Source organism: Lonchura striata, chromosome 5 (assembly GCF_050655825.1).
Source record: "Lonchura striata isolate lonStrDom1 chromosome 5, ASM5065582v1, whole genome shotgun sequence".
NCBI lineage: Eukaryota > Metazoa > Chordata > Aves > Passeriformes > Estrildidae > Lonchura > Lonchura striata.
In genome coordinates this window covers 19,262,879-19,283,136 of record NC_140707.1, presented here as the reverse complement: position 1 = coordinate 19,283,136, position 20,258 = coordinate 19,262,879, and the positions used below count along the sequence as shown (strand labels likewise).

Below are 20,258 nucleotides of genomic sequence, written 5' to 3'. Positions count from 1 at the left end.
TTAATTCCTCTCACTATTGGTAATAAAAAACTATTGAGCATTCAGTCTTTTATTTGCTAATTTTGAGAAATGTGGTTGTAGATTCCTTTGCTTGACCATCCACATTCTAGATATGCATAATTCTTCAGGAATTTGTATTCATTTTCTAGAAATGAGGAAGGTAATTTTTCTTTTCTTCCTGGTTTTAATCTGTTAGGCTATTAAAAGGTAGAATTTTTGCAGCTAGACTAAGACATGGAAATATGAATAAATCACATATAAAAAGAGAAAAGCCCAGTGCTTATTTCCATGTGGCTATAAGAGTAAAACAGTGTGTTTAGCAATTGATAAATAGCTATAAAACCAAAACACATCCCTCACTGCAAAGTAATAGATTATAATAATCTGCATAATAAAACCATTTTTTCCATGTAATTCTACAATTAAGTACTCAATTTTATAATCTTGGGGGTTTCCTGACATGGACTCATCTGAAGGCCAACTGGAAGGAATCATAGCCTTGTGGCCCCTTTTTTTCCCTGGTGAGTCAGTGTTTTTTGGGGCAAATGGGCCCCATCCATCCTTTAGAGAGGCAAGTCACGTAATTCCAGTGGGAAGTCTCTCAGCAAAATGGGGCTGAAGTGGGTTGTGTCTTCTCTATGGTCTAACAACCAAATGAAGACCAAAAAAAATACCCCAGTCTGATTATTTAGATCCAGCAGGTCTCAGAAAATTTGGTTTTTATGTACAAGGAAGTTTAGGAGCTTAACTCAAGATATCAACATCTTGTGAATGCTCCATCATTTTTTCTTTCAGGATTAAAATGTAAAATATTATTTCTGGAGCACACTTTGTGGGTCTGGGTGTTTTTCATTTGCTTTTCTTTCATGGAGTGCCGAGAGCTTGCAAAACTTTATCAACCACCTTTCCCAAGGGAATAGCAATACTTAAGAACCATTTTTACACCTTTGTTATCCTCTTCTGCCAATTGATTTCAAGCTGAGGATATTATTCTATTTCTTTGACTTTTCAATCCTCCATAGGAGATATTGTTCTTAAAGCAGAAGCAGCACTTTCCTAGGGGAGAATAGCTTGTTTATTGTAATGTCCCCAGTGGAGAGACCATCATATTTTAGCTTTCCCACCCCGCTGCTCAGGCTGTAGCCCTTGCTCTGCTGTTTGTCCTCACCAAGTGGCAGAAACCACTGCAACTCCTTTAACAAGCAGCCATGGGACATATTTCCATTTTTAAGCACATTTCCCATACATACCTTTATCCAGATGGGGCAGACATTGCAGTGGAAGGGGTATTCTGTTCTGAGGAATAGTCCTGCATCATGTTCCAGAGGTGTTTGTCCCTAATGGCAGAAATTTGCTTTCTTCCTAAAAAAGTCTGTAAATGCCACTTCTGTGACATTCTGAACATGTGCCACCCTAGCAAACAATGTGACTGCTGTTCCAAATAACATCTGTGGTCTACCTATTTTCATATTTGTCCTGGAAAAGGGCTATTTCCAGAAGGGACAAGAATTCTTAAATTTCACAGCAACTGAACAAGCTTCCACAGGGAAAGTGTTCTCCCTATCATCAGTTAAAAGTTGTCTCCTGACATAAAACACAGCTTGTATGTGTGTATTTATCTATAATTTATATACCCCTCTATGTATTTGTGTATATATTGGACATCTGTGAGAGCTATGAGAACACCCACATTTTTATAGCCATTAAACTCTCTAATGAATGCCATATATGTGCAAACCAAATAGGAAGAACCTATAAATAAGCACTGTGGATGTTCTCATCAATACCTATGTGTAACCCTTTTTCCTCAACTGGAGAAGCTCATGGTCTCAATAACGTCTCATGACAAAGAATCCCACGGGCTAATTATGTGCTGTGTACAGATGTATTTCCTTTTTATTGGTTTTGAATGTGATGCCTTTAATTTTATTGAATGTCCCTTGTTATGTAATAGAAGAAAAATGTAAATAGAAACTCCCCATTTGCTTTCCCTGAGAGTGCATAGTTTAGTAATGTCTTCTAGCTAAGGTAAACATTTTTTTTTAATTGTTCATCTTGCAGTCATTAGAATCACTTCCTTTGCCTGGCTCTCAACCCGACTTACAGTTTTACTGAAAGGTTTTGAGCTATTCTGTTCTTCATAATACAGAGCAGACCATTTGAGCTGTTCTCTTTCAAATTAATTAATCCAAAAGATGGCAGTGTGCTAATGATTCCTTTCCATTTCAAACTGCAAAGATTTGGGAATGCCTGATGTTGTCATAGTTTGACAGCCCTGATATCAATAAGTTGCCCCAATTACTATTTTTAAAAAAGAACTTAGAAAAAAAATTCTGAATGTATCCCTAACACATGCAGGGGAGAAATTCCTCATAAACCCTGATAAACAGCTTGGCCAAAGCAGATTTTATCTACTGTGGTTTGAGAGATACGTGTTTAGCAGAGGTGAGCAGGGAGAGACTGACACCTTAGAGGGAAGGCTAATGTTTGCACTCAAAATGACAGACAAGGATTTAGCATATAAAAAATTACCTTCAGAATTGATTTCACAGTTCCTTCCCTTTCTATTTCCAAGCTTCAGTACGGAAGAAGAAGGGTAAGGGGAAGCATTTTGTCTCTTGTTTAACCTGTTTCTCACCTTTCCATAGTGAAGGATAATAACAATGTAAATGTTGGCATATGGTCCAGTTTATTTTATGGTGTCAAATGTACATTAATTATTGTATATGTTTTTTTAGTTATTTAGTTACTAAATTGCAAACACACTAAGAAACTCAAACAGAAGACCACATTCGAAAATATCCCCCGCATTTCTTCCTTTTGTCTCCTTTCCTTTTTTTTCCTTGCCTTTTTTTTCCTTCTTTGTACCCGACTCTTCTCCAACCCCTTCCATCTCATCTCCTCACAGTTCCTGTGCTGACTGGCAGCCACAGAGAGTTAGTGGCCAGTGACCCCCAGTGCAGTCCCACATTAGTGATCCCACTCGTCTCCCGAACGGCCACACGTTTTCCCACACCCACACTGTGTCTGGCTCAGGAATCAGGGATCTTGCACACCACACCTGAGCTTCTCACCCACGGAAATGCTGCTCTGTCTGGTAGAACATCTTCCACGCTGTCCTGTATGCATGGAGTGCCCTCCCTGGACTGATTCATGAGGCCACCTACCACCTTCTCCTTGAAATCTCTTCCAAAGACCCACCTTCCCTAGATCCCCACTGAGCAATCCCCAGCACTGATGGCAAGGCAGGGGGGCAGGTAGAAACAGCAGTGCTATTTTAATAGTCTTCATGAATGTATTTTTGTGTACAGAGAGTTTGTTTGTGTTGAGCTGTACTTTTTCCATGCTCCTGTATGTCATTTTGCTTCCCTAGACTGTGAGCTCTGCTGAGCAGGGGCTGTTCATTTCCACCTTCTCATGGAGCCTGGCCCAAGGAAGTCTCCCACTTCCCTGAGCCCCTGGGTGGTAGCTGGTGAAAACCAGGCCATGTCCTGCTCTTGGATGAGGTTCAGTGTCATGGAAAGGAAATCTAGGCTGTAGGCAGTGTCTTCTCTCAGCAGGGAAGCTTTTCCTTTTTGACATTTAATAGGATGGAATTGGGTTATTTTTCACTCTTTATTTTCCTGCTCTTTTCCTGACCTGCTTTCAGGTGGTTACCGGAGGTTCCAGCTAGGCATATTTGCCATTCTCCATTCAGAGACTATGACAGAATAAACCACATTGCTCCTGAAAAATACGTTTTGGCAGCATATAAAAAAAATCTTTGTGTTGTTGTGCAGAGCCTGCTGTCAACCACAAATTCAGTTTTCTGGGTCAGAGATGAGGGAAGCATTAAGATAATAATAATGGCTTCTCTAGTTCTTGTCTGACTGGTCTTGTTGATTATGTCTGGAGATGGGTTCTGGTTCATTGGAAAGGCAGGGCAGGACAGGACATAGGCTGTATTTTTTGATATTCAGGATAGAAGATAGGGTATTTGTGTCTAAAAAGGTGATAAAATCCTTAGGTTTGGAGCAGCATGGGCAGTTCTGTCATTTTACTGCAGTTACAAAGCATGAATTTAACTAAAATTTAACTTAATCTGTGCCACTGACTTTCTGCCTGCATTAGTTGCCTGACTCAGAGGTAGCTTCCAACCTTGAAATGCGTGTGTGGAGGGGTCGTGTTTCCAAACTACTTTCTGGATTTTGTGTGATTCCTGGGATGGGAGAGAGGTGTTTTTCTTTCCTGTGCCTTGTAGCTTTCCAAGAACCATTGTATGAGTAAGTTATGGCAACATGTAAACCAAGAGCTGTAGCAGCAACTTGTTGGAGGCAGCACTTGAAATGTGATTCCATTAATGCTGAACAATAACCAGGATATTCGTGCAGCAAATTGAAATGAAGGTTTGAAAACACTCTGAAAATGAAAGATTAAGGGAAAAATTTTAGGTCATAATTTTCATCATCATGATGGGAAAATAGATATCATTAGAGTTTTAAAATTAATATTTTAAAACTTTAAATTTAACTCTGTTCTTAATAAGTTTATGCAGCTGGTGGAGATCTTGGTTTTAAATTCCTTCATTTTTTGTTTTGACTTATGAATAACTCCTTGTGGAGGGAGAATTTGAAAATTATATGATCCTTAAGGAACACATCCATAAACTAAGATCTGTAAATGTCTGGATACATGATTTAAAAGTTTCCTGCTCTTCAGCTTTCTTTGCTGCCAGGAAATGGGTTTGATTTAGTGAGTAATTTGGGATTTTCAGTGAAAACTGAAGTGGACAGTGTTGAGTTTTGAAATACCTAATATAAAATAAGAGTAGAGACAAAATGAAGAACAGAGCAGGTTAAATTTCCACAGTAAAATGGGAATGACAAATAATCTTTCTGCATTAATAAATAATCTGCTGGCAGTGTCACGTGGGTGTCAGTTGTGAGCTGGGGTGGTGCTGTTCTTAGATTTGATATGGTAATCAATATAAAATATTGATATATACCATATACTGATAAAGTATGTGTGTTGGTCCTGGTCTTTGGGCTTTGGTGTGGGCTGCAGTACCAACTAAAAATAAAGGATTTTCTCCTTTGAAAGGTTTAGATTCTATCACCACCTCACAGATACACAATAACTGTGGTACCATCAACACAGAATATTGTTACCTGGCATCAAGTCTGAATGGCATTTGAATAGAAAAATATCAGTTGATGGCATTCAAAAGAAATATTATTAGCTCTGTCTGCAATAAGCATTCCCACTTCATCCCATTCCTGTTGTCCATTGTTTCAAAGGTGGTACCTTCCAATGGCATCTGAAACAATGAAATTGCAGAGCAAATATATATAAATGAATGCCAAGCAGTGGATTAGCTCACAGTGTTCTGTTCTGTTTGAAGAGACTACTCCCAAAGCCGTCTGGGTTCAAAACTCACTTTCTTTATTTCACTGTGGTGGAGTTGATGATGGAGCTTTGTCTGCAGGGAACAATGGGAATACCACCAAAGCAACTTTTACAGCACTCACCACAGCAGCTCCTGAGATAGCTCCCGGCACCTGCAGTGCTTCTCTGTAGGAAGAAGGTTTTCAGATCTTCACCAGACACTATTTCAGAAGATGAGAGCAAAAGGCATCAGGCGTCCTGACGAATTCTTGAAGGTTATCCCTCGTAAGTAATTGATTCACATTACATATTTGAAATTCTAATGAGGTGGCAGTGTAGTAATGAGGAAGAGCTTGTCATCGGGTTGTCATTTATCTCAAGCAGAAAGCAGTGACTCTGGGTGGAATTTGTCAAGTCTGTATGAGGAAATGCCAGCCCCATTTGTGGTCGGTGTGGCAAGGCTGCAGATTTTATGGCTTGTAGTGTAACTTGGGGGAGTCCACAGCAGTGTAAGTGTAGTATTAAGACCATGGCTACAATATAAGTCCTTGTAAAACACCTTGTGAGAGCAAAGTATTGAAAATTGGCATGTTTCAAAAAGGGAACAATGCTAAACCTGTGTTTTCCATGAAGAATAACTTGGCAATGTGCTGATTAGCAACTTGTGCCACAGAATCCAAACTTAACAGGTAACTCCTGGTACTAAAGGATTTACCTTTCATGAGATGCTTTAACATTTTGGAAACACTGAGAATCCTGAGTAGATGCTGCTTGAGTCTGTATGGGTGTCCTCATCTACACTGTTATTATTTTGAATTTCTCAGCTTATTCTCAAGGATGTAGTGCCCTGTCATGACACCTGTTTTTCTTTACTACAGGACTATAATTGAAAAGGTTTTTAAAACCTTTCTGCATCAGCCAAACAAGATAATGGTATAAAAGAAGTTGGAAAAGGAATTGTAAGTGTTACAGAAAATATGGGGTTTGTAGCATTTTACAAAGAGACACATTAAATACATTGGTTTATGTGAGTGTGACTATGCTCAGATATTATCAATTTAATATCTAAGCACATATTCAAAATCATGAGGGCTTGAGGAACAGTTAAAATTGCATGTGTTTCCCAACATGGCACAGTTAGGGCAGTGGAAAACCCTTTCAGCACTTTTAATGTGTTCTCTCTCTTTTTCAGGAGCCAGGGAGATGAAGGACTAATCTCCCTCATCTCAAAACTCCCTTTGCTGCTAATTTTTTTTTTTGTTTTTCCTTCAAATGTTCACATACCCATGTTAATTAATTTCTAATCTAATTAAAAATAAATTGTTTTAGATAATTCCTCATAGTTTGTTTGTTTTTTCCCCTCGGTGTGGAAGCGTGATAGTTAAGTGTAAGACCAGAGAAGGCTGTGTCTTACATCCTCCACTTTCTTTGTGATTTCTTTGATTTGATTGCCTTTCTTTTGTGACTAGGCCAAATTTTCAAATGCTGTCTCTTAAACAGAACATCAAATTGCCATTTAAATTCCACCTGGCTTGCAGGGTAGGAGTGGGTATTGACTATATTCTCTGCTTTGTTTTTGTTCTTGAACAGAAACTACTGTTAGACAATGACCATTCCTCTTTCAAGGTAGGCTGAATTGCAAGGCTTCAGCATTGCAGGTGTATTTTAAATGCCTGTGTCATTATTTCCTTAATAATGAACATGCTGTTAAAGAGCTGGTACTTGAAAATTGTATCTCTAGAAAGGAATTTGAACATACCCATTTTCTGCCTTCCTTAAAAATTACTTTCGATGGTGTGGTTATAATGTGTAAATGTGACTTGTGTGTAATAATGTGAAGCTATTTTCAGCCCTAGAAACACAAATAAGGCTTTCCTTCAAGAAAGTATTGAAAGCTCTTTATTGTGAATACCTACAAAGCATTTTCATAAATAATATAATGGTATTTATAGATACTCAATGTTAAATGATTAATTTTAATAACTAAGGTTTTTATGTTTTATTGATTTATTTTATATATTATTTTATTTTATTTTAGAGTACTTTGTAGAATTTACAGTATCCCAGAGAACAGACAAGTATTTTTAGTTAATTTTCATAGAAGGAAAGTGTTTCAAGTGCCTTTTGTGTTTGACTGTATTGCAAAGCGCTTTTATTATTTCCTCATTATGCTGACTGCTAAAATAATATTCTCTGCCTGTTGTTTGCAGTATGGTAAATGTGTGGTTTGGGCATTGTGATTCAACCACAACCCTGCAAATTGTTAATTTGGGATGGGGCTGGAAAAAGGTGATTTCAGATTAAAATATAGCGGTGGCAGATCAATGAGGATTAGCCTAATTGTCCACATGAAAACTCAGGTGATTCCATTTCAGTATATTTTTAACTATATATTTACAGGACATAACTGTAGGCTGAACTTGTTGTTTCTTTCCTCCAATTTTGATCATAAACAACAAATTTGGATTTAGAACTTAACCTTTGATGTTCTTACTCTGAATCCATGCTTCAGCTAAGGCTAGTCTTTAAATGCTCAGTGGTGTGTTGAAGGCCTTGTTATACTTTACCTACTTTTGGTCTTTGATGAATTTTTACACATCTGATCCTGTTTGAAGAGCTGAAAAGAAAGCCATTTGTTCTCAGCAGGCACAGATCCATTTTTAACCATTTTAACCAAACATGAGTCACCTGTTTTTCCCTCAGGGACACTGTCAGGTGAAATTGCTTCTGTGCCAAGCAACTTTATCAGATGAACTCCTGTGGTCTGATCAAGCTCTCTTTCAAAATCAGGAGGTTCTCACCTGCCCATTAGCATTGCAAAGGTGTTCCAGAATTCTTGTTTATCTGCTTCTTTGAAAGCCTTGCCCAGATCCCCAGACCCACTGTTTGCCCAAATTGTCATTTAGTAGCTCTCCCTCCGACAGACATTCCCCCTGAAGTTTTTATCCAGTTACTTCCCATCTATTCTTTTACAAATTAAAAAGGGCAAGGCCTTTGGCTTATATATGGGAAGTGCCAAAAACCTAAAAGGAATGCCATGCAAATAATTCCACCTACTTGATTTAGATGCTGCTTTTTTTTTTTTTTTTTTTTCCCCCAGACATGGAAACTTAATTTCATGCATAATCACTCCTGGTCTTCATGCTAAAAACAAGCTACTTGTAGTTAAAAATAAGAGAAATTGGGATAAAAAATTGAATTAAAGCAACACCACAGCCATATTTTTATGTCATTTAAAAGGCATTTCAAATAGGCATTTCAAATAAGCACTCCTTTAGTTTTGGTGCAGCTCCTGTAACCAATTTTTGCAGATTATTGACAAGGAAGCAAATTTTATCAGCTAACGAAGGAAATTAAACTAAACCTGCAAACTCATATTTAGGGAAGGTGATGGAACAAAACCTTTGCATGTGCAGTGCCTGACACTAAGGGCTGTGTGCCCAAACCTGTTGCCACCAAGGAAGAATGAATGTCCTGTGTTCCCATCACTTTTCCAAAGGAAAAATACATGTGCCCAGTATTTGTCTGCAGATGCTGGACCAGGTGGGTGATCCTACAGCAATGAGGTGCCATTGGCATTGTCTGAAGTGTTGCATAATGCGCCTGGTACAGTTTCTGTCTGTATCTATCTTAGGTATTTACAAGGCACCTATCACCTTGGTACCTAAGCAGTTTGAGAAATGCACCCACCCCAGGAGGGATGATGAGATACAGACAGAGGCCCAGGTCCAGAGCAGCAGAGGCAGGGCCCGGGAAGCTCCCCTGCTGTGTTCCCCGCTGTTGTTGGGCTCCTGGCCCACTTGTTGTGGCCAAGGGACATCTCCACCCACCTGTCTGTCAGCAGGAAGAGACGGTGCCCCAGCCCTCCCGTGCAGCTCCGCTGGTGGGCAGTCTGAAAAGGAAAGATAATGGAAAAGGCAACGATCCGGTAGCAGAGGTGAAACAGGAATGGTGGGATTTCAAAAGGAGGGCTTCTTAAAGAGCAGCACATCTCAGGGGAGGGATCAGCTGCCAGTCCAAGTGGCAGGTAAGGCACAACACAGGCATAAATCTCAAATGTTCTTCAGTGACCAAAAGTTAAAGAAATACTTCTGATGTCTCTAAAGTTTGTGTATATCCAAAGCCCTGCTCTGTTCTTGGCCTCTGTCTCAGTCCTCTACCCCTGCAGCTGAATCAACCATTCAGTAATTCTCCGTGTATCTCAACCCAGTAATTGCTACAATCCTAAAAATGCCTAATGACCAACACAAAGGACTCCCAGTGTAACAAATGTTGTGGTGCAAGGAATAGCACGGAATAGCAGTGCTCCAAAATAATGGACATATTCATGAACCTAAAGGCTGGAATAAACTTGGCTTTGATCAGCATGCTCAGGACAGGACCACAAACCACAGCTCTCCCCTGCAGGCACACCTGGAGCAGCTCTCCTGTGGCCTCCAGGAGCACCTGCTGATCCCCCACGTCAGACCAGGCTCTGTGGCAGCCCAGGGGAATCACCTGCATAGGCAGCAGGAACAGATGTCTGGCAGATTCTGCTCCTCTGCAGAAACAGAGAACCTATCCAACAGAGGAGAAAGGAAGATGGCCAGGACTTTGGTGGAGGCTCACCAGTTCCTATTGCATGGACCCCCTCCATAGCAGATCTCTTTTTTTCCTTAAACACAACAGAGTCACTAAGGTAAAACAAAAAACACCCTTCAGAAAGCTGTGAATCCCAGGCGGCTTTTGGAAATAGCTGCATAGTACACACAGTGATCAAGCACTAAAGCTGAAGTGCAGTGGGTCACTGACTTCCAGACGTTTCTGCCCCCTTTAGCCTATTTGCATGCTCCTCCCTGAGTCCCTTCCTCGGCCATTTAAGGATGGAGATTGAAGTCCAGCCCAGCAGAGCAAGGGGCATCAGGTTAGGAAGGTGAACCTTGGAGGCTGCAGGTCTGATGGCTGCTATCACTTGGTGCAAAGATATCTGTAAAAGACAGAAGTGACCTATTTTGCCTGTAAATTATATCTATCACCGTGAGCAAAATGCTGCATATAGAACTGGTGTGTCAGGTGGAAATTGCTAGAAAGATCAGGGAATCTGACCTCTTCCCTTTGCTTTACACCCAAGGAAGCCAGCTGTGCTTCTTTGTACACACTCTATTTAAAGCTTGAAAAGAAAGATACTTCTTTCTTTCTTTTCTTTTTTTTAAGCAAATTAACAACCAGGTGAGGTCAGCTATGTTGGTGCATGGTTTGATCCATGACCATTTTTGACTTCACAGTTGTAGTGGCCTCTCTCTCTCGTTTTTTGGAAGTGACCCCTTTTCTAAGGAGTTAAAGGCAGTCAATTGAGATCACTCTGTCAGCTGTTTAAACATGAGGACGGTTTCTGGCTGAACCCAGTTTGGCAGTGCCCCTGTTGTGCCTGGCACACCTCTCCCACAGCCCCAGCTAGGCACTGGGGTAACCAACCTGACCAAGATCCGCCCAGAATTTATGTTGAATTTTGGTCACCAAGGAATGGGTTTCTTGGACAGAGACTCACACGTTCATCCAGGTTGTGTCAGCCAGTGGCCTCCAGGCAATTTTCCCATGATTGCTCCTTAGTGAAGGCAAGGCTGTGGAAGGCCATGCCTGTAACACACCCTTGGTTCCCCATGCGCATGGCAAAGCTTCCCAAAGAAACCGGAGTTGCTGAGAGATGCTGAACACCTTGTTACAAATAATAACAGTGATGGTTATTCCTCCTTCTCATTACCAGCCAAGTTTACCAACCTAACCTAAAGCCTGTGCATGTATTCATTATTCAGAAGTATTCGCCAAGAGTTTCTGCAATTAACCTTCTGCCCAGGGGTTTTCACAGACTCTTTGCTTTTTTGTCATTTGTGTCATTGGTCACCATTTGCCAGATGCTGTTCTTTCAGCTCTGAAAGGCTAAAAAGACTGATTGGGAGAATGGCAAGTGGTATTTCATAGGACATAAGGAATTTTGCAAAAATTTATTATTGCACTTTTTCAGAGAAATTTTGCTTTACAAGCCTCTGGCAAATATGTAGACATGCACAAATAACAAAAGTGTTCTGGTCCCCCTGAGTCTGAACAAACTAGATGCAGTGATACCATTTACAGAAGTATTCATAAATCAGTGTGGAGTTTGGAGGTTTTTGATTTAGGTTTGCTTCCGTTTTTGACTTCCAGTATAGTTTGGTTCTATCTACCAGTTGTTAGGTGGGCTCTGTTTAGAACACTTGCCAGCTAAATGGGGTTTTTAAATATGGGGAATTTTCTGTTGACATGTCAAAAGAAATGCCAAGACATTCAGTATGACCAGTGGCTCTACCAGAATGGGTATTTATGATCCCTTACCTCACTCCGATTTCATAGACTTTAACTGAAGTGTGTGTTTGCTTTGTGTGGTAAAATTAGGTCCCCTGTTTTTTGTTCTTTTTTTTTTTTTTTCATGTGTACTCAAATAGGAAAATGCTGAGAAATCATTTCATGATCCTACACTGTAGTTGTTAAGAGAGCTTTGCTAATGAAGGAATGCAGCTATGGCTGTATTAGAAAAAGCAGGAGAAGAATTGCCAAGGAAGAAGCAGTTCTTAGGTTGATACATAGTCCCTTTCAAATCTCCATGGAGTGGAAGAGCCAATGATTGCATGACAGTTTGTCCCTAAAATTCATTTCCATAAGGAGCTCATACCTTTTTACAAATACAATTTCATCCTCACTTTCCATAAAACATGCAACTGGACAGTCCAGGCAGACGCAGAGAGAATATGAATACTTTGAATGTGAATACTTTGAAGTAGTGAATATGCTAAATGCACGAATAATATCCATTATTTTAGCACTTAAAACTCAACATTCAATCAAGTCACACAGAATTCCTTTTAGAGCACCATAATATCGCAGGCACAAGGGTGTAAAAATAACAAGTACCACACTGTGGTAGACAGGGATTGAGATATAGGAGGAGGGATCCTTGGGTCTGTCAGAAAAAGCTTTTCATTTCATTATAATTCACATAAAATAATTTTAAAAAATAAAACAAAACCCTGCCCTGATTCATAAACAGAACCAAAAGTATGGTTTAACACGACCTCAGCAACACCTTACAGTTTCCACTGAGGTCTGAAGAACAGTGTTTCAAATAGCAGAAATTAATCCTTTAAAAAAAAAAAAACCAAAAAGCTTTTTTCAAGGCTGGGATGCCAGAGAGTAGGCACAGCGCTGATCTGGCATTCAGGTCACTGCAGTGTGAGCAGCAGCAGCAGCCTGGTTAGGTCACAACCCTACCAAGAGCAGTGCTTCTCTCAGCTGTCCCTTGCCTGAGCGTGGGGAATGCAGGGCTTTGGGCTTTGTGCTGGCTCCTTTAACCACACTGCCCCAAGGTGATTTCTCATGACCAAATTGGCTCCCCTTAAAAAAAATTAAAAAAAAATTTGACTTATTTTTTTATCTGAAGTAACAGAAAGTGTACAGAGTTCTGGCCACAGCCTCACGTAGTGCAGAGGTGCAGGACAGAGCTGGGCAGATCACGCTCCCCTGTGAGTTGGTGATCCCTGTGGGTGCAAATGCCCGAGCCTGTCCTGCTCTTTGGGAGTGCATTTTTCTCTAGAGTTATCATGGGGAAGTGCTCACACCCAGATTTCCACCACGCACCCTCAGGCAAGGGAAGAGGTAGCCAGGGGAGGGCAAAACTCCATTCATTTGCAGGAGACAGAGATCCTGGTGAGCAATGCCCTCAGATAGCATTTCCTACTGTTTGGAGAAGAGAGCAAGGAAAATCTGGCAAATGTTGGGGAGGGCATTGCTCACAGGATAATCCCACGGATGGCCACCGTCGCGCTGCAGCAGTTATTTGGGAGAGATTTTGGGTGGGGTGACGTGAGACGTCGGACAAAAGTGAAGATAGCCAGCAGTGCTTCAGAGCAACAAAGGGCTGCCCTCAGCCAGTGGTGGAGCACATCTGGCACCCCAGGAAGCTCAATTGGACCCTTGGCCCTGAGCTCGTCCCAGGGATTTCTGACTGACACCACTGCAGTGCATAGGTGAGCTTCTTGCTAGGTTCACTGACATTTCCTGTCACAGTCACGCTGAGGGGAATTCGGTAGCTCCTGCCTTGGGATGCAGCATGGCTGTGTGTGTTCTGGGTACAGGACAGTGTGCACTGAGACCAAAAGTGCTTAATGACGCCAATTGCCACGTGCCCAATGTAGTCACTAAACTTTAGTCCGCCCTTCCGTTTGCCCAAACACATACACTCTGGCTTCCCAACTGGCTTCTTTCTATGTGTTGTCCAATGCATGTAGATACCTCCATCTGCCTGGCCTCAGATACAGTGGTTGTTGCTCCTCTATTTGATTGCCAGATGTCACTGGGGAGCAAGATGGGGAGGTTCCTGGATCCTCGGGGCAAGCCAGCCATCACCGAGGGAGCTCGCTGTCCACGCCGGCCGAAGAACAGGAATCCTCGGTGCCTGCCTCTGATGAAGACTCACCAGCCAGGACCACAGAGAGCTGGCAGTGGCCGCTGTCCTCATCTGAAACGCACAGCAACGTTGGGGAGGATTTTGAGGGATTTCAAACGCCGGCGCGGACTCCAGAGTGCACCATGGACATACAATCTCCCGGGGATCAGTCACTCAGTAGGACTCCTCAGTTTGAAAGTGACTCTCCTGAGGAGGAGGGAAATGATGAGATGAATGAAGAGCGCTGCGGTGTTGAGCCTGTCCCTAGGGATCGGGGTTGGAGAGGGCAGCCCCAGCTAACAGAGGGAGAGAAGCTGTTGATGGAAACCAACAGTAGGATTGTGCAGCTGCTGGAAAATATCAAGAGGGAGCATGCACAGTCCATGGGTCTCATGTCCCAGTCCATGGGCCGTATGGAGCTGCAGCTGGGCATTGTGGCTACCTCCACAAGAGCCATCCATAACTACCTGTCAGAGATTTTAGCTTTCCTCAAGCAGCCGAGGACGCAGGTCCTCGAAACACGCATCTCCCAAAGAGCCACCCCCCATGTCGAGTTGACGTGTGCCTCGACATGGACTGGTGAGGACGCAGTGGCATCCTCCACTGTGTGCTTACCAGGGGCCGAAGGGACGAGCGACTCTCGCGACCCGCCGCAGGCCACCCTGCCTTGTCGCAGTGGCCGGCTGCAGAGAGCCATAACTGAGAGGGCCTCGCTGCCCATGCCTCCACGCCAGGCAAAAGGGGGAGGGAAGAAAAAATAACCACTCCATAGGATTTTTAGAGTTTTTTTTAATGTGCCTGTCCTTTTAATTCTTAGCCATAAGGCCATCCGTGGCAGAGTTCAACCATTTCCTACATAGGCTAACATTGTATTCTGGCTGACTAGATTAGTCTAACATCTTGTAGTTTATATTTGCACTGTTAACGATGTGTGCTGCTGGTATTTGAAGAACATTTGCCTCTGTTCTTTCACTTTAACTTCATATGAGCATTTTTTTACTCTGTGCCAGGCATTCATTGCTTTTCTTACAAATACAAGTCATTTCTTGAGGCAGCTGTTTTTTGAGTTTTCTTTCTCCATTATCCCACCCCCTCTGAGCAAGCACTCGGGACTTGGTGGTAAGTATAGAGGTCTTGGCAATACTCGCCTCCCAAACTGTGTTCGATCAGTCTTTGCCTGGTGTTTCTGGCATGCCAGCCTGAGGTGTTGGGGTATAGCCTGTACTGGATCATGACCATTCTTATCCTCTGTGGGTCTCACCAGCTCACTTCCTAAGACCCTCGGTGGAGCTAATCCACATGTCTTGGCTATGTCGTACAATAAGTAATGTTGCCAGGATCATACCTCATATTTCTCTTTTTGGGGGCTGTGTAGTGATGTGCCACCAGATCTATCTTGGCACCTGACTCTCGTTTTCAAAGTTCATTTTATGATGGATCTGGTGGCTTGATGGGCAGCATTATACTTTTTCCTCTGAGAGAGTCTGGGTATTCGGAACAGGAGTCACTAAGCAATGTGTTCTATGGGGATAAGAGTCATCTCCTGCAACAAATCTATTAGGAGGAGACTGTCCCCTGTAATTATCACAGATATTAATTATTAAAGTAAAAGAAAAAGAAAAAGAAAAAAAAAACAACTTGCCTAGCAGCCAGACCTCTTGAGAACGTAAAAGTCATGACATGCTGTTGGGTACTGTGCTACTCTGTCTGTGATTAAGAGCTTTTCATCAGAGACAAGACCTACATCTTGATAAAACACAACTACTTTCTGTGCCTTTAGGCCATCCAATTTCCTGAGGGCTTGCACCCTGAGCAGGGCACGGGTCCCATTGGTAACCCAACAGGGCAGATAGAAATGCACTTTGGCAATAAATTATTTTATATTTGTTGGTGCTGCCTCTCTCGGGGGAATTTAATATAGTGGCACTCAAATTGCTATATGCATGCAGAGGCATCAGACTGGCTTTTACATGTGGTATCCCTGACAGTTCTACGGAAGGATGCTGCTCCCAGGAACCCCTGGAGCAGTGGGGACAAGTTTTCACAGGTGTAGCATGGCTCCTGTGTTTGACTCTCAACACACCATTGTGACTTCTCAAGAAGGTGCAGAGCCGTTTCTATGGAAAATGCCAGGGAATAATCATAGGCTTAAAAATCCTCTTCTGTGACTACAACCAAGCCATGCTTTTTGGCCAGTGAGATGTAGACTCTTCTTCCCTGTCTTGCAGCGAGGCTGAGGTTATTCAGCAAAGCAGATCAGAGTTTGTTACTCTACTAGCCAGCCACAAACTTCTCCTGTAAAAGTGTGTGTGTGCGTGTGTGCTTGTGGCCGTACTCTGCTAAACGACTGGTTCAAGGAGGAAATGCAGCTGGCATGGCCAACCTCCAGTACAGGCTTTTCCCACATTCCTTCCTTTTGACCTTTATCCAGCTGCATTCCTTTTAAAAATCCCACTGGAGGCAGACTTCTTTGGGCCACTTTGTCAACACACCTCACAGCAGGTGCCGATTTTTGCATCCATTTTGTCCTTTCTTCTCTCTTTTTTCAGGGTTATTTGTAAAAGTTATCCTCAGAGAATTTCTAGCATGAGCTTGTGATCTTCCCCTCTCATTGGTATGAGGAGTGTGTGATGCAGAGTATTTGAGGTCATGAGGAGGCTGGGAGGAGAGCTAATCAGTGAGCCTGACAAATTATTCCAGTAGGAGTATATTTGGAATGTGTGGTTCGGATGCAGGAGTGGTTTGTGCTCTGGTGCTGTAGACACAAACAGCTCGAGGCACAGGCGAGTGAAGGTTTGGCCCAACACCTCTTCTTTCTCTGGGATGAGTCTGAGCGAGGCTAGCTGTGGTTCAGCCAGTCCATTTCCTTGGCCTGAGGAGCACGTTTGATAAAGCAGTGAGGATGTTTTTGTTTCACGCCGTGCTTTCACTCCAGCAGGGTGGGGCAGTTGTGGCCAGGCGTTCAGATTTTGACATTTCCCACAGGACCCGCCATGTAGCTGCCACCATTTAGGATCAGTCTCCACATGCTGGCTGCTTCCGTGGCCTCACATTTTTTGTTATAGTAGCTCCAAAAATTACAACCTCCACTCTACCTTTGCTTGCTGATCCAAAGGCAGTAGAGCAAGTGAAAGAGCTGTGCAGTGCTGCCCTTGGAAGTGCCATATGAGGAAGCCCTAAAGAGTTCCTTGCAAAGCAGCTCGAGTTCTAACCCACCCTCCTCTCCCATTTCTGAGTGCTTTGGTTAAATGTGGCAAATGGGAACAGCCATAGCGTGAGAAGGACTGAAAACCTCTCTACAGACAAGAAACCTTCAATAAACTCACACAAAACCAGGGGGTTTTTCCCCCTCATGGAAATGGTAGATGGTTTTAAGAATGGGTACCAACTGATATTTTGGTCAGATCCAAAATTAGGATCTGACTACTAGGATTGTCTAGCAGAATCAGTGCAGGTGAAGGGTATGTATGTTTCATCCCCAACAAAAATTTTCATGCTTTTCCAAGTGTCTGTCATGGCCTCATCACTCTTTCCCTGCAGCTTTTTGTTGTCTGAATGGGTTCTGGCTACATGTGTCTGTTCAAAATAAAGGGCATCACTTCTTACATGGTACATTTCTATTTCTCATGTGCAGATTTTGAGTGCTTCGATTTCCAAGGCTTCCTTCTTTCTGTATCCCAAAGATTAGTTGTTTGGCTTCTGGGATGAGAACAAGGGTGGGAGAGCCTTAAGAGGAAATCTCTGCCCAGTTGAAGCTCTTGGTGATAGATCCCCTGAGTACCATCCTGTAGTCCAGGATTTTTGCTATATAGGGTTAATGTTCATGGTTACACCATTGCTTTCTGATGCCTTTTGCTGAGCAGAAGTGCACATATTTTTCTTTCAGAAGTTTGTATTACAACGCCTTATGAAATGTGATGTGAACTTGGTTTTTTATTTTTGAGTGCGTGTGACAATTTTAAGAATTTTTTTTTCCTTTTCTCCTTCCACTGGGTGATTTAAACCCCACCAAAAACAAAAAAAAGAAAAAAAAAAAAAAAAAAAAAAAAGAGACCAATGAAAAGACTTGAATACTAACTTCAGTTGAAAAGAAACAGCAACACTACTCTTGTGAGACAGTTCTCACCAGTGTTCCTTTCCTCCCTGACCCTCTGTGACACTGAAATATCCACTTCTAGGACAACCTTCTTCCTAACCTGAAGGCTAAAAGTTCTTCCCTCTCTTCTTCTCCTGTTTAAAATATCATCCTTGCATCAGCCAGATCTACTGTTTAGAAGGATCAAAAGCTCTTTTCCTCCTGCCTTATTCCCATCCATATCAATATCCAGGGCTCTGAGTGCGCTGCTCTCCAGCGAGAGGTAAAATTTAAATCCCTAAATACAATACTTGGGGTAGTAACACCAGCTCTACATCACCAAAAACCTGGGGATTTTTCAAGTCTACAATATCCTAATGAAGTAACTATCCTTGTTTAACAAATAATCAATTATTTGGGAGATGGAGCTAATTGCTGAAAAGTAGCATTGCTCTGACTCGTGTGTGGAAGCCTAGGAGCCAGGCTGAGGTGGTCCACTTACAGAAATGCCACAGGCTATGAAACTAATCCTAGTTTTGGTGAAACTTCAAAGGAAAAGACATTAAATTAACATGATACAGGCAAGCGAATAGTAAGAAAAGCTGTTGGTGTGATTCCAGTTTGGATTCTTGTAGAGATTCCAAACTCAAACTCTCCTGGTGGCTTGGGCTAGTGATTTAATTTCTCTGTGCCTTGGATTCATAGCAGTAGAAGGGGCAAAAAAAAGAGCTGTCAGGTAATAATTAGTGGATTATACTGTAGTTCAAAATCTTTCTTGTGAGGGAGTAGCATTTTGTATTTAATGCTGATGAACCTTGTTTGTGACCAAAGTTGGAGATAGAGCTAACACCAGCACTCAGCTTTGGAATATCCTGATTAAACTTTTCCCTGTATTTTACCATCACATCATGCAGTAGATCAGTGTCCCAAATCCAAATGTTGAAGTTCTCATTAAGACCTGGACTTTGCCTATGTTTGGTCTGCTTCTGACCATGACTAATGCATTCCCAAACTGTTCAGTTATTAGAAGAAATTTTAAAAACCCAAACCAACAGAAATGCATAAAAAAGTTTCATTTAAACAAAGGATGCAGTTAGCAGTGCTAGCCTACAAGTCCAAGAGTGTGAACAAATCAGGATGTTATTATTTAAAGAGCATAGGCATGAAAGAGCACTTCTGGAGTACTTGTTATTGTCCAAAATATCACTGAAATTCTGATGACTAAGTACAGTCTGCTTATCTCTATTTGAAACAGTGCTCTACGGATTCACTATTTCTAAAGGTCTTCTTTCCATTTCTATATAGATATTCTCCCTTCACATTTTGAAGGTTTGAAGAAGAGGATTGTTTTTCGAGTCACACTAAGTAAACATTAAATGCATGCAGGCTTAAAACTAAAGCATGCATGTTATGTAGCAGCAATGAAAAGTGCTCGGCTTGCACGACTTATGATGCTCAAGCGTTGCCTTGTTAAAATGCCAAAAAATTCTTTTCTTTGCATTTTTTTGAAAAGTAAATCTCTTCCTTTGACCTTGCAATACTAAACTTTTCCATTTCGTTGGACAAGTGATATTTATTTTACTGAATGCTTTTATATTACAGATAAGGTGGATGAAATAGTGCCAGTTTCCAAGCCATCAAGAATTGCAGACAATGCAACTGTGGACTCCAGAGTGGCAACTATAAAACAGCGGCCTTCTAGTAGATGTTTTCCCTCAGCTACAGATATGAATGTGAGTGGGAGCCACAATGCACTGCTTTATTCCTGCTAATGTATCTAATTCCTTGATGAAATAATGCCCATGCTTTTTAAGGGAAGAATTGCCATTAACACTATAGCACGTATTAAAAATTAAACACCAGAATTCTGAAATTGCATCACTCAAGTGCAGAATTTAATCTTACAAATCTTTGCAGGTAAAAAAAATAGCTGGTTTTGTTGCATTTTGGACATACTTTTCCATTACCCACTTTAAGCTGTTGCCTTGTAAATAATATCAACTCACTCCTCTTACAGCAGCTGTCCTTTCATGAGTGTCTAAACAAAGCCTAGCCTTCCCTTTCTCTCCACCTCCTCCCCAGAAATAACCCCAGATTTATTATTTTCCATAAGAATTCTCAGTGAAAAGGGTAATGAATGAGGCATTTTTCCACATGGGAGAGACTTTCATGCTTTAATGCTGTTGGGGTTTCTGTTTGCTCTTTTGTAGTCCATGTATGAGAGACAGGGTATTGCTGTGATGACGCCCACTGTCCCAGGGAGCCCTCAAGGTCCTTTTCTGGGTATACCTCGGGGTACGATGAGAAGACAAAAATCTATAGGTAAAATGCCTCTCTTGTATGGTTTTGTTCATCAATAGCATA

At 41.8% G+C, this 20,258-nt stretch overlaps 2 protein-coding genes across 5 annotated transcripts in view; both read left to right on the top strand.

The window, feature by feature from the left end:
• Positions 1-20,258, top strand: part of SHANK2 (SH3 and multiple ankyrin repeat domains 2) — a 279,014-nt gene that overhangs the window by 239,866 nt on the left and 18,890 nt on the right. For 3 of the 4 annotated variants that reach the window (XM_085581231.1, XM_085581232.1, XM_077784362.2), the window contains 2 exons: positions 19,497-19,627; positions 20,105-20,216. In XM_085581231.1, the coding sequence (XP_085437357.1) occupies positions 19,497-19,627; positions 20,105-20,216 (243 nt within the window). Of the gene's footprint in view, positions 1-2,575; positions 2,597-19,199; positions 19,260-19,496; positions 19,628-20,104; positions 20,217-20,258 lie in introns of all 4 variants that reach the window. The other variant, XM_085581233.1, reaches the window with a different exon arrangement.
• On the top strand, positions 9,160-14,873 carry LOC144246508 (uncharacterized). Its single transcript, XM_077784363.2, has 2 exons — positions 9,160-9,391; positions 13,721-14,873. The coding sequence occupies exons 1-2, from the start codon at positions 9,313-9,315 to the stop codon at positions 14,578-14,580; spliced, it is 939 nt and encodes a 312-aa protein (XP_077640489.1). The 5' UTR covers positions 9,160-9,312; the 3' UTR covers positions 14,581-14,873.

Bases quoted from the DNA above. Each gene is read 5' to 3' on its own strand.
- LOC144246508 (XM_077784363.2), top strand. From the start codon at position 9,313: ATGGTGGGATTTCAAAAGGAGGGCTTCTTAAAGAGCAGCACATCTCAG. The intron at 9,392-13,720 runs GTAAGGCACAAC...TTTGATTGCCAG, and splicing joins GCTGCCAGTCCAAGTGGCAG to ATGTCACTGGGGAGCAAGAT.